Source organism: Pongo pygmaeus, chromosome 20 (assembly GCF_028885625.2).
Source record: "Pongo pygmaeus isolate AG05252 chromosome 20, NHGRI_mPonPyg2-v2.0_pri, whole genome shotgun sequence".
Taxonomy (NCBI): domain Eukaryota; kingdom Metazoa; phylum Chordata; class Mammalia; order Primates; family Hominidae; genus Pongo; species Pongo pygmaeus.
The window spans coordinates 44035854-44047857 of record NC_072393.2 but is presented as its reverse complement, the minus strand read 5'-3'; the positions used below and the strand labels follow the sequence as shown (position 1 = coordinate 44047857).

General features: G+C 53.5%; 1 protein-coding gene across 2 annotated transcripts in view; it reads right to left on the bottom strand.

Annotated features, from left to right (window-relative positions):
- RYR1 (ryanodine receptor 1) overlaps positions 1 to 12004 on the bottom strand; it is a 155728-nt gene that overhangs the window by 71029 nt on the left and 72695 nt on the right. For both annotated transcript variants that reach the window (XM_054462589.2, XM_054462590.2), the window contains exons 55-66: positions 11783 to 11857; positions 11613 to 11688; positions 11212 to 11335; positions 10338 to 10453; positions 7601 to 7668; positions 7385 to 7506; positions 6556 to 6605; positions 6035 to 6095; positions 5684 to 5922; positions 3053 to 3134; positions 1910 to 2040; positions 452 to 784 (exon numbers count right to left, since the gene is read on the bottom strand). In XM_054462589.2, coding sequence (XP_054318564.2) covers positions 452 to 784; positions 1910 to 2040; positions 3053 to 3134; positions 5684 to 5922; positions 6035 to 6095; positions 6556 to 6605; positions 7385 to 7506; positions 7601 to 7668; positions 10338 to 10453; positions 11212 to 11335; positions 11613 to 11688; positions 11783 to 11857 — 1477 coding nt within the window. The remainder of the gene's footprint in view (positions 1 to 451; positions 785 to 1909; positions 2041 to 3052; positions 3135 to 5683; positions 5923 to 6034; positions 6096 to 6555; positions 6606 to 7384; positions 7507 to 7600; positions 7669 to 10337; positions 10454 to 11211; positions 11336 to 11612; positions 11689 to 11782; positions 11858 to 12004) is intronic.

The following is a 12004-nucleotide window of genomic DNA, read 5'->3' as shown; positions in this document are numbered from 1 at the left end:
TTTCAGAGAGTATCTCACTCTGTCACCCAGGCTGGAGTGCAGTGGTGCAATCACAGCTCACTGCAGCCTCCAACTCCTGGGCTCAAGAGATCCTCCTGCCTCAGCCTCCCAAGTAGCTGGGACTATAAGCGTGTGCCACCACACCTGGCTAATTAAAAAAAGTGGTTTTTTTTTTGTTTTTTTTTTTAAAGAGATGGGGTCATGCTGTGTTACCTAGGCTGGTCTCAGATGGTTGGCCTCAACTGATCCTCCCACCTTGGCCTCCCAAAGTGTTGGTGTTACAGTTGTGAGCCACTGTGCCCAGCTGACCCCTGGTCTTTTGATGCTGAAAAAACCTACACTCTGACTCCTCCCAACTCTGAAGGGACCATGGGTCTCCCTTTCAGACCATCTGCCAAGGGAGCCCAGGCTGCTGACCCACCCCTCAGAGGCCCAGTGCCCCCCGACCCACCAGCCAGTCGCTTCATCCAGGAGGCCTCATCAATGCCCAGGTTGTTGACGATGATTCTCAGGATATTCCCCAGCAGGGAGTTGAGGTGGTCAGAGGTGACAGCTGTGCAGGGTGGGGGGGTGCCGGCGGGCAGGGCGGGAGGGGGTGCCTCGGGCCCGCGCTCCCACCATCGGGGCAGGTAGCTGCATAGCATGGGCAGCGTGATCTCGATGACATGCGGCATCTCTGTGTAGCGGGCTCCTGACTCAGCCAGCCCCCCGATGTCTGCCATGAGCCGCTCCAGCACCGGGATGTCGGGACACATCTCCTCCACGCTGTTGGGGAGCCCCAGGACTGGGGTACAGGGACGGGGGCAGGGAATGTCAAGTCATCACCACCAGACCTCAAAGCCCTGGCCTCCCCCGCAATACATCAGACACCATTGAACTGCCACCCCCCTTAAACAGTCTCCCAAACCCTATTCCTCCCATCTCACCCTCCAACCCAACTACCTCTCCCAGCCCTCGCATTGAAACTCAGTGGCCCCGCAAACACTTCACACCCCCGAGCCTGTCTGCTCCCTAAAATCTCACTCCTAGAAACCTTCCCTCCTAAAATCTCCCACATCCCAAGCCCATTCCCCTCACCCCTGCTGTACAGCATACTCCAAAAGAGATCTGTCCCCCCACCTTATCTCTCTGAATCCCACACCCGGTTCAGTCCCTTGAAACCGACAACCTATCACTTGCTCACTTGCTGACTCTGGGCCAGGTGCCATTCTGGGAGCACAGCTGACCAAGAAGACAAGCTTCCTGCCTTGGAGCATATATTCCCCCCAGGTCCACGCCTCATTCTAGCCTCTGGACCCAGAACTCAGGGGATTTTTGTCTGTTTTATCTGTTCACTGCTGAACCTCAGGTGACTAGGACAGCGCCTCATACATAGTAACTGCTCAATACATATTTGCTGAATGAATGAATGAACCCATGCCTTCCCTCAATCCTCTCATGCTCAAATACCCCTCACCCTATGTCTCCAAGCTTGATGATGCCCTTAAATGTCACCATCACTAAAATAAATTCCATAGCTCCGAATTCCATGGATGGGGTTTTGCTATGTTGCCCAGGTTGGTCTTGAACTCCTGGACGCAAGCAATCCTCCTACCTTGGCCTCCCAAAGTGCTGGGATTACAGGTGTGACCCACGCGCCTGGCCACCAAGTGCTACTTTTCTTAACTTTTATCAATAGATTCTGTTTTCAAAAATCAAATTAATCTCCTAATTCTCCCCATGTAACCGCCTTGAAATGCCCCCAAACCATAAACTCTGGGGTTCCTGAATGTGTGGCACTCCCAACCTGGGGAATCCTCAGCCGCTCACAGCCCAGCCCAGCCACACTACCCCCAAATTAGGCTCTCCCCAAGGCCCTGTGCTGGGGAGATCCGGACTCCTGACACTGCTCCAGCCCCACACAGCTTACTGGCCCGCTCCCGCGGAGACTTGGTGGTGTACACGGAGCAGGCGTTGTACTCGTTCAGCTGCGGCTCCAGGAACGCCACTGGCATGGCTGCTGCCAGACGGGCCAGGCACTCCCCGAGGGCTGGCCGAAGCCTGGAAGAGGGGGCTGTGTTTAGCTGCCACGTGTCCCCCTCTTTGGGGTCCTGGGTCCCAGCCCCATCTACATAGAAATGGCTCCTCCGAGAACCCTTTGGGACAGAGCTGCCATTCATCCATGTGTGCCACTTGTTTTGTTTTTTAAGACAAGGTCTCGCTCTGTCACTCAGGCTGCAGTGCAGTGGCCTGATCTCGGCTCACTGCAACCTCAAATTCCTGGGCTCAAGTGATCCTCTCACCTCAGCCTCCTGAGTCGCTGGGATTACAGGCACACACCATACCATGCCTAGCTAGTTTTAAAAAAAGTCGTTTTTGTAGAGATGCAGTCTCACTGTGCTGCTCAGGCTGGTCTCAAATTCCTCAGCTCAAGCAATCCCCCCCATCTCAGCCTTAGAAGTAGCTGGATTTACAGGCACCAGCGCCACCACACCACACCACACCACACCACACCACACCAGGCTAATTAAAAAAATTTTTTTTTGTAGAGATGGAGTCTCACTATGTTGCCCAGGCTGGTCTCAAACTCCTGAGCTCAAGTGATCTTCCCGCCTCAGCCTCCCAAAGTGCTCACAGGTGTGAGCCACCGCGCACCGCTGGTGTCACTTGAAATCTGAATAACTTCAGAGCTGGTGGAAACAGCCTCAGCCCCGCTCTTGCTGTATCAGTAATCTCAGCTCAGAAGCGGTCACGTGGCCACTGCCAGGGGCCCTCCCCAGGGACCCCAGTGTTGCGTGGCTCCTGTGTGCAGCCCCTGTGGTCTGCGCCTCCCCTTCTTCCCCAGCGAGGCCCGCCTGCTTCACGGCCCCAGACCTGGCGGCTCTACCTCCGTGGCTGACCTGTCCCTGAGCGCCGTCACGCGGCTGCCGTGGGGAACTGCGGCTGCCGCCGTGTGCGGGAAAATTCTTAACATCTACCCTGCTTTTCACCCACCCCATCTTCTTCCCCTGCTCCCTCCCTTCCCTTCCCTTCCAGCCCCACTCAGCCCCAAACGATGGCTCTCTCTCCTTACTTTTCCACATAAGTGTTCTTGGTGGTTCCCAGGGAGTAGATACTGCACAGCGTTCGGTAGCAAGAGACCTGGACGTCGTCCACTGAGGGAGACAGGGGGCGAGGCTGCGGGATGCGCTCACAAGACAGACCCTCCCCACCCTACCTCCCTTGTCTCCAAATAGGCCCATGCAGTGGGGAAGAGCAAGCAGATGTACAGCCAGCCTTCCATGTACGAGTCTTGTGACTTGAGCAAGTTACCAACTCTCGCAGCCTCAGCTTCCCTACCTGTAACATGGGGATAGTTATAGTACCCTCCTCACGGGGTGGTTGTGAGTATCAAATGAGTTACTACTTGGAAAGCGAGGGCACACAGTAGGCACTCAATAAACGCTAGATGTTGTTTCTTCCGTGGAGAGGACTCATGGCCCTCTATAATGAAAGTGAGGGGTACTTCCTCCAGAAAAATGCAAACAGACCTGCAATATTGCTGCAATTTTAGGCTGTCTTTTTCATTTTATTGAAAATGTATATATTTTTAGGGTTGGCACAGAGGCTCACGCCTGTAATCCCAGCACTTTGGAGGCTGAGGTGGGTGGATCACCTGAGGTCAGGAGTTCAAGACCAGCCTGGCCAACATGGTGAAACCCCGTCTCTACTAAAAATACAAAAATTATCTGAGTGTGGTGGTGAATGCCTGTAATCCCAGCTACTTGGAAGGCTGAGGCAGGAGAATCGCTTGAACCCGGGAGGCAGAGGTTGCAGTGAGCCGAGATTGTGCCACTGCACTCCAGCCTAGGTGACAGACCGAGACTCCGTCTCAAAAAAAAAAATTAAAATAAAAAAAAAAATTTTTTTTTAGAGATGGGGTCTCAGTATGTTGCCCAGGCTGATCTCAAACTCCTGGTCTCAAGTGATTTGCCCACCTCGGCCTCCCAAAGTGCTGGGATTACAGGTGTGAGCCACTGCGCCCAGACCAATTTTAGGTTAACCACATGCCCTCCAGAAGGCCAAGTTAAGAAGCTCATCATGAGGCAAAAAGAGGGCGGGGCTATTCTAGATTTTAAAGACACTACAGAGACACAACCACCAAATGCAACAGGAGAAACTTGACTGGATTCTGAATTTTTTTAAAAAAAATCAAAGACATTTTGTGGGTAATGAGGGAAATTTAAATATGGTTAGGTTAGGTGTGATAATGATATCGTGGTTACACAAGAGAAGGTTCCTATTCTAGGAAAGCCAGGTGATGAACATTAAGGGATGAGGTTACCCTGGTGTGTGCAACTTACACCCAAAAGTTCAACAAAAAAACTGTAAATACTTTCAACCATACAGTGAAGGGTAAGCACACGGGGCAAATTGTTAACAATTTTCTTCTTCTTCTTTTTTTTTTTTTTTTTTGAGATGGAGTCTTGCTCTATCTCCCAAGCTGGAGTGCAGTGGTGCAATCTCAGCTCACTGCAACCTCCACCTCCCAGATTCAAGCAGTCCTTGTGCCTCAGCCTCCCAAGTAGCTGGGACTACAGGCGTGAGCCACCATGCCCAGCCAACAATTTTCTTCTTTCCACATTCCTGTATGTTTTGAAAATTTCAAAATACAAAGTTAGATGGGAGAAGAACCCTATCCAGGGGCTACTTTTCTTTTCTTCTTTTTTTAAGATGGGGTTTTGCTATGTTGCCCAGGTTGGTCTTGAAATCCTAAGCTCAAGAGATCTTCCTACCTTGGCCTCCCAAAGTGCTGGAATTACAGGTATGAGTCACTGTGGCTGGCCATCAACTGCTACTTTTCTTTTCTTTTCTTTTGAGATGGAGTCTCGCTCTGTTGCCCAGGCTGGAGTGCAATGGCACGATCTCGGCTCACTGCAACCTCCGCCTCCTGAGTTCAAGCAATTCTCCTGCCTCAGCCTCCCAAGTAGCTGGGATTATAGGTGACCACCACCATGCCTGGCTAATTTTTGTATTTTAGTAGAGACAAGGTTTCATCATGTTGGCCAGGCTGGTCTTGAACTCCTGAGCTCAGGTGATCCGTCTGCCTTGGCCTCCCAAAGTGCTGGGATTACAGGCGTGAGCCACTGCGCTCGGCCAAGTGCTACTTTTCCTAACCTTTATCAATAGACTCTCTTTTTTAACATCAAGGACCCTATTTTATTCTTTCTTTATTTTAGACACAGAATTTTGATCTGTTGTCCAGGCTGGAGTGCAGTGGTATGATCATAGCCCACTGCAGCCTCCAACTCTTGGACTCAAGTGAGCCTCCCTCGTCAGCCCCCCCAGTAGCTGGGATTACAGGCATGTGCCTCCATGCTTGGCTAATCTTTAAATTTTTTTTTTTAATAGAGACGGGGCCTCGCTATGTTGCCCAGGCTGGTCTTGAACTCCTGAGCTCAAGCGGTCCTCCTGCCTCAGCCTCCCAAAGTGCTGGGATTACAGGCGTCAGTCACTGCGCCAGTCCACTTAGGGTCTTTTGTTAGAGCTGCTGAGCTCGTGTCCTCATTAACTCATTTGCCACCTGCCAAGGTACTGACTGCATGCTTTGCTTACAGCAAGAAATCCACACACTCAAACACCCAGGGACTCTCACAGGCACCCGGATGGCTGGTGTTGGCCACACTGACTCCCCGCAACCTGCCCTTGGGTCAGGCGCCCTTACGGATGACGTCATCTCCGAACTGGTGCTGGGCGATGTGCTGGAAGAGGGTGGTGAGGACTGGCAGCAGCGCCACGGTGGTGTAGGTGAGGTTCTGGCCCACGCCTTTCACCTGGGTGCGCGCCTGCGACACCTTGCCCAGCCGCAGGTTCTCCACCATCTTCTCGATGTCCTCCGAGGCACTCTCAAAGAAGGAGCGGAGGCCGGCCTTCACGATCTCAGGGCCTGACTTCATCACTGTCCTAGACGGGCAGCAGGGGAACACCAGCTCTGGAATCGGAGAGTCTAGGAGACCAGGGGTTGGGGTGGGGGCCCGATGATGGTGGGAGTGGGTGCCACTGCCCATGGCCCTACCTGGCATCCAGGGAACGGGCCAAGATGTGAAGACAGTTGACCACAGCCGGGGCGTCCGTCCCTGGGAGAGGAAGATGGGCCGGGGGATGCCATGGCTAAGAGGACAGAGGACAGTGCCTCCCTCTACATCCACCCCAACCGCTCTCTTCCTGAGGCTACCTGCGGGCTAAGTTGGAATGCTACTGCACCCCTACCCCCCCAGACTCCTACAGCACCTCCAAACTTCCCTCCTCCCCAGCCCAACCACTCTCCTGGCCTTCCTCTTGCCCAGCCCTGACCCCACTGCGCTGTCGTTGTCTGGAGATAGGTCTGTCTCTCCCACTGGCCTGGGAGCTCCATTGAGGGCAGGCCCAGGGTGTCTCAGTCACTGCCCTGCCCCCGGGCTACCTGGTGCATGTCTCCGGGTCCAGAGGAAGAACACAACAAAGGTTGTTCAAATTAAGGCAGAACCTGGGAGCTATTTCTTCAGGGTGGGGAAGAGAAACATTAGGGAGGAAGACCGAAGGTGTGGAGCCACTTACCAAAGAGAGAGACTCGGTGGCGGACAAGAGCAGCAAGTTTGCAGAAGAGGCTGAAGAAAGAGAAAGGGACAGAAGGCAGGAGAAACAGCAAGTGAGGAGGCCAAGTAGACGAGGACAGCGTGACCCAATTAGAGGAGACAGGGACAGAGAAGACAAGGAGAGAGGAACCAGGAGGGGGGCCAAATGATAGAGACAGCAGGGATGGGAAGGGGCAGGGAGATGGGCAAGCTGGAAAGTCACAGGCAGTAACTGGGATGCTGGGGAGGTGAGGGGCGAGTCAGCCTTTCTTATTATTCTTTGTTTGTTTATTTTTTTGAGACAGGGTCTTGCTCTGTCACCCAGGCTGGAGTGCAGTGGCGCGATCCCAGCTCCCTGCAGCCTCCAGCTCCTGGGTTCAAGCAATCCTCCCGCCTCAGCCTCCTGAGTAGCTGGGACTACAGGCATGCGCCACCAAGCCCGGCTAATTTTTGTATTTTTTGTAGAAATGGGGTCTCAGTATGTTGCCCAGGCTGGCCTCAAACTCCTGGCTTCAAGTGATCTTCCCAGCTCAGCTTCCCAAAGTGTTGGAATTACAGGCGTGAGCCACCACGCCCGGCCTTGAGTTGGCCTTCCTGGACAGGGTGATCGATTTGTCCCAAGTTGCCTGAGAGTCCCACATCCTGGGAAACCCTTCAGTCCCGGGTACACTAGGATGGCTGGTCACCCTTCAATCGCCTTTGCAGGAGATGGTCAGTACCCAACACCCAGCACCCAGGACAGAGCCTCCATGGGCAAAGGATTACAATCCTGTGAGGTCAGGGGGCTGGGTCCAGGGTCACAGGCGGCCCACCTGGTGATCATTTCCTTCTCCTTGTTGGAGGCGTGGCCGCCACTGCCCAGCACTTTAGCCGGAGTGGACAAGAAATAGAGGCAGTGGTTGGTGAAGTACTGGTTGATCAAAGGGAGCAGGATCTGGAGATGGTGGGGGGGAGATAAAGGGTCCGGTGAGGAGTGGGGAGAGCCTATGAGTCCCCAGCCCCCTCCAGCTTCTAAGCCCACCTCTCACCTTGGCAAAGAATTTAATCTCCTGTTCATGTGGGGACTTTTCCACTCGCCCACTGCTGACCACAGCCTCTGTAGGGAGGGCAGATAGGCTTCACAGTGGGTTCAAGGCTGGGGAACCCAGGGTGTTCTGTGGGAAGGATGCTGGGAGCAGAGTTGGGAAATGATGGGGGATAAAGTATTGGTATGAAGTCATTTGTGTTGGCTTTGAGATAAACCTTTCTCCTACCTTTCATCTGATTCCCCCAACTCCTTTTTTTTTTTTCTTGTTGCCCAGACTGGAGTGCAATGGCACGACCTCGGCTCACTGAACTCTCTGCCTCCTGAGTTCAAGCGATTCTCCTGACTCAGCCTCCCAAGTAGCTGGGATTACAGGCATGCTCTCACACACCAAGCTAATTTTTGTATTTTTAGTACAGCCAAGGTTTCACCATGTTGTCCAGGCTGGTCTCAAACTTCTGACCTCAGGTAATCCACCCGCCTCAACCTCCCAAAGTGCTTTCCCCCAACTTCTTGATCAAATCCTTCTTGAAGCTGGCAACTCCTCGATCAAACCCTTTCTGAAGCTGACAGTAAACCCTTTCTGAAGCTGACAATGGGGAAAACAAACTGGAATGGGTTAAGGTCATGGACCATGCCCTTCCTCACCCACCATAAGTGCTTTTCATTCTGAACTTGAATACATGGCACTGAGTTACTCTGCAATGAATGAATGAATGGACCAAATGAAACAAGAAGTCAATGTAAACAAATTAGAGTTAATTTTAAAATGGAAATAAATTTCAAACAATAATAATGGTGATAGTCATAACTGATACTATTAAAATAATAATACTGGGCCGGGCGCGGTGGCTCACGCCTGTAATCCCAGCACTTTGGGAGGCCGAGGCAGGTGGATCACGAGGTCAGGAGATTGAGACCATCCTGGCCCACATGGTGAAACCCCGTCTCTACTAAAAATACAAACACAAAAAATTAGCCAGGCGTGGTGGCGGGCGCCTGTAGTCCCAGCTACTCAGGAGGCTGAGGCAGGAGAATGGTGTGAACCCGGGAGGCAGAGTTTGCAGTGAGCCGAGTGCAGTGCACTCCAGCCTGGGTGACAGAGCAAGACTCTGTCTCAAAAAAAAAAAAAATAATAATAATAATAATAATAATACTGGCTCCAATTATTAAACACTTGCTATGTCCTTGGCACTGTGAGACGTGTCATTCTCACACAGTCTCTTTACAACTTGGAGGTCTGTGCAGTTGGTTCCCAGCCCCCATTTTTCAGATGAGGAAACTCAGGTGAAGTAACTAACCCCAGGTCACCCAGTAAGTGACAGAACCATGGCTAGTTACGGGGAACATATGCCTATGTCACAGGCGAGGAAACTGAGGTCTAGAGAGGGAAGGGAATTCTCAAGGGGATGTGCAGCACTGAAGCTCAGCAGGCAGGCTTTGAGGTGAGATGTGACAGCGAATCCTGCTCTGCCATTCACCTGGAGGGAATTTGGGGGTTCCTGAGGGTAGCTCTCAAGGGGAATGCTGGCGGGGTCTCTAGGGATAACTGGAGGGGATTGTAGGGCCTAGCTGTAATTCTTACTGGCCTATAAGAGGCATTGGGGGCACCCCAACAGCCTCAGCCTTCAAAATAGATCCAGAAATTGGCCCAGTTCTCACCCTTTTCGGCTCTTGTCCCCACCCCAGTCAAGCCAGAGGGACCCTGTGAACACCAGAATTATGGTTCACGGCCCTCCTCGGCTCAGCCCCCAACCCCCAACTCCATCTCACCCCAGGTAAGGTCGAAGTCCTCATCACAGCTTGCAAAGCCCTGCATGATCTGCCCCAGTCACCTCTGTGACCTCGTTTATCTCACTGTCCCCCTCGATGACTCTGCTTCAGCTACAGGGCATCCTGACACTCACACCAGGGACCTCTCAGGGCCTCTGCACTCGCTGTTCCTTTGCCTGCAAGGAACAGATGTCCCCAAGAGGTCCACACAGCTCCTCTCTTACCTCCTTCACAGATGTCACATTCTCATCAAAGTCTTTCTGGAACACCCTATTTAACATTACAACTGGCAAGCTGGGCGCGGTGGCTTACGCCTTTAATCCCAGCACTTTCGGAGGCCGAGGCGGCAGATCACGAGGTCAAGAGATCGAGACCATCCTGGCCAACATGGTGAAACCCTGTCTCTACTAAAAATACAAAAATTAGCTGGGTGTGGTGGCGCCCGTGCCTGTGGTCCCAGCTACTCAGGAGGCTGAGGCAGGAGAATCGCTTGAAACCAGAAAGCAGAGGTTGCAGTGAGCGGAGACTGTGCCACTGCACTCCAGCCTGGGCAGCAAGAGTGACACTCCGTCTCAAAAATAAATAAATAAATAAAATAAAAAATAAAAATAAAATGAAATAAAATAAAATTACAACTGGCTCCACACTCCCAATCCCCTCTACCTGGCTCTATTGTTTTCTTCTTCCCATAACACTGATCACCTTCTAACACTAAACGATTTAGTTATTTATGATGCTAATTTCCTGAATCCAACACAGGAGTAGTTGCAGGAGAGCAGGGGTCATTTGTCATCTTCACTGCTGTACCCCAGCATCTAGAACAGTGTCTGGCACATAGTAGAAGCTCAATAAACATCAGATAAGGGGAGGACGGATTGAGTGCATGAACAGGTGTCCTAGATGAGTCTGGTCTGCAGAACTGGTGTCTGCAGATGGGGCGGGCATAAGAGGGGGGGATTTCTCCGTACCCAGGTGGGCAATGAACTCCTGAGAAATGTCCATCCAGCGCAGCAGCTGCTGCAGGAAGCCAAAGGCAAACCGCTTTTCAATGGAAGACGAGTCCAGTTCCATGTCCTTAAGGCCTCTGCATGGAGATGTGGAGAGAAGGATCAGCCTAGACGTCGGCCCTACAGTTTCCCACCCTTCTCAGGTCCGCCTGTGCTCCTGCTGGCCCCGTCTGTATCAGCTTTGGCTTCACCCAAGGTCGGGGCTCCACTCTGAGCCCCCCATGCCCCACCCCACTTAGCCTTCTCCCCGCTCTGGCCCCGCCTCTGCTCCCCAGCCCCCGCCCCTCTCAGCCTCCTCCCCTTTGGCCCCACCTCTGTGCCCCGGGCCCTGCCCTTCTCAGCCCTTCTCTCCTTTTTGGTCCCGCCTCCACTAACCAGTCCCCGCCCCTCTGTACCTCCCCCACCTCTCTGGCCCCGCCTGTGCTCCCCAGCCCCCGCCCCTCTCAGCCTCTTCCTCTGGCCCTACCTCTGTTCCCCGGGCCCCACCCTTTTCAGCCTTCTCTCCTCTTTGGTCCCGCCTCCAATCACCGGTCCCCGCCCCTCTCAGTCTCCTCCACTCTCTGGCCCGCCTCTGCTCCCTGGGCCCCGCCCTTCTCTTCCTCCTCTCCTGTCTGGTCCCCACTGTGCTTCTTAAGCCCCGCCCATTTCGAACTCCTCCCCATCTGGCCCCGCCTCTGTGTCCAGGCCCCACTCCCTTAGCTCCTCCCCTCTGGTTCCATCTTTGCTCCCCAGGCCCAGCTCCTCTCGGTTCCACCCCTCTGTGGCCCCGCCCCTCCCAGCCTTTGCCGGGTGGGTTCCGCCTGCTGCTCTTCCGCGGGTGTCCCAACCCGCGTGCCTTGTAACCGCGTAGCCATTCATCTGCAGGAATTTCAGCAGCTCCTGGGCCTTCTCTCGATCTCGTGCCTTCTCCTTGGCCGTGAGCGTGTCGTAGGGGACCAGCAAGGGGTGGGTCCCACCACCTGGGGAGGCAAAGACCAGAAATCAGGGCTCTGGGGAAGACTCTAACCGAAGTGGTTCCTGCAGTGCCCGGCATGCGTTATTATGGTAATAAAGATGAAGATAACGAATAACGGTGACATTGCTTGCTGGTGCTCATCTCATTACCCCACGGTGGTAAACGCTGTTATTATTCCCATCTACAGATGGAGAAACCGAGTTTCAGGGGCATGAAGGCAATCAGCAAAACCACACGGTGAATCCACAGGTGTCGCGTGGGGGCGGCATGGGCGCCCTCACCTTTGGCTTCCAGCTCCTGCTTCTTCTTCCGTCCCCAAGTGTTGTGGTAATTTTCTGCCAGTTGTTCTGCCATGGCCTGGGAGTGGATGCAGAGTCAAGGGCTAGATTCAGAGGATGCCAGCCCCCCCCAAAGACACCCCATGTCCCCCCAAAAGGATCAGGGCTCTTACCTGCAGCTCCCGGGACAGCGTAACAGCGCTAAGGTCGGGGGGCTGAGGGTTGTAGCCTTCTCGAGGATCGTAGGTCTGAGAGGACAAGGGGAAGATGGGAGGTGGGCTGATGGGCTAGCAAGAAGCCCAGGCCAGCCCCTCCCCAGGCCCCACTAGTCCATTCTATCCCTTCCGCCCTCGCCTAGCTCAAGGCCCCATGTCCTCTGCTTAAGGCCCTGTCTC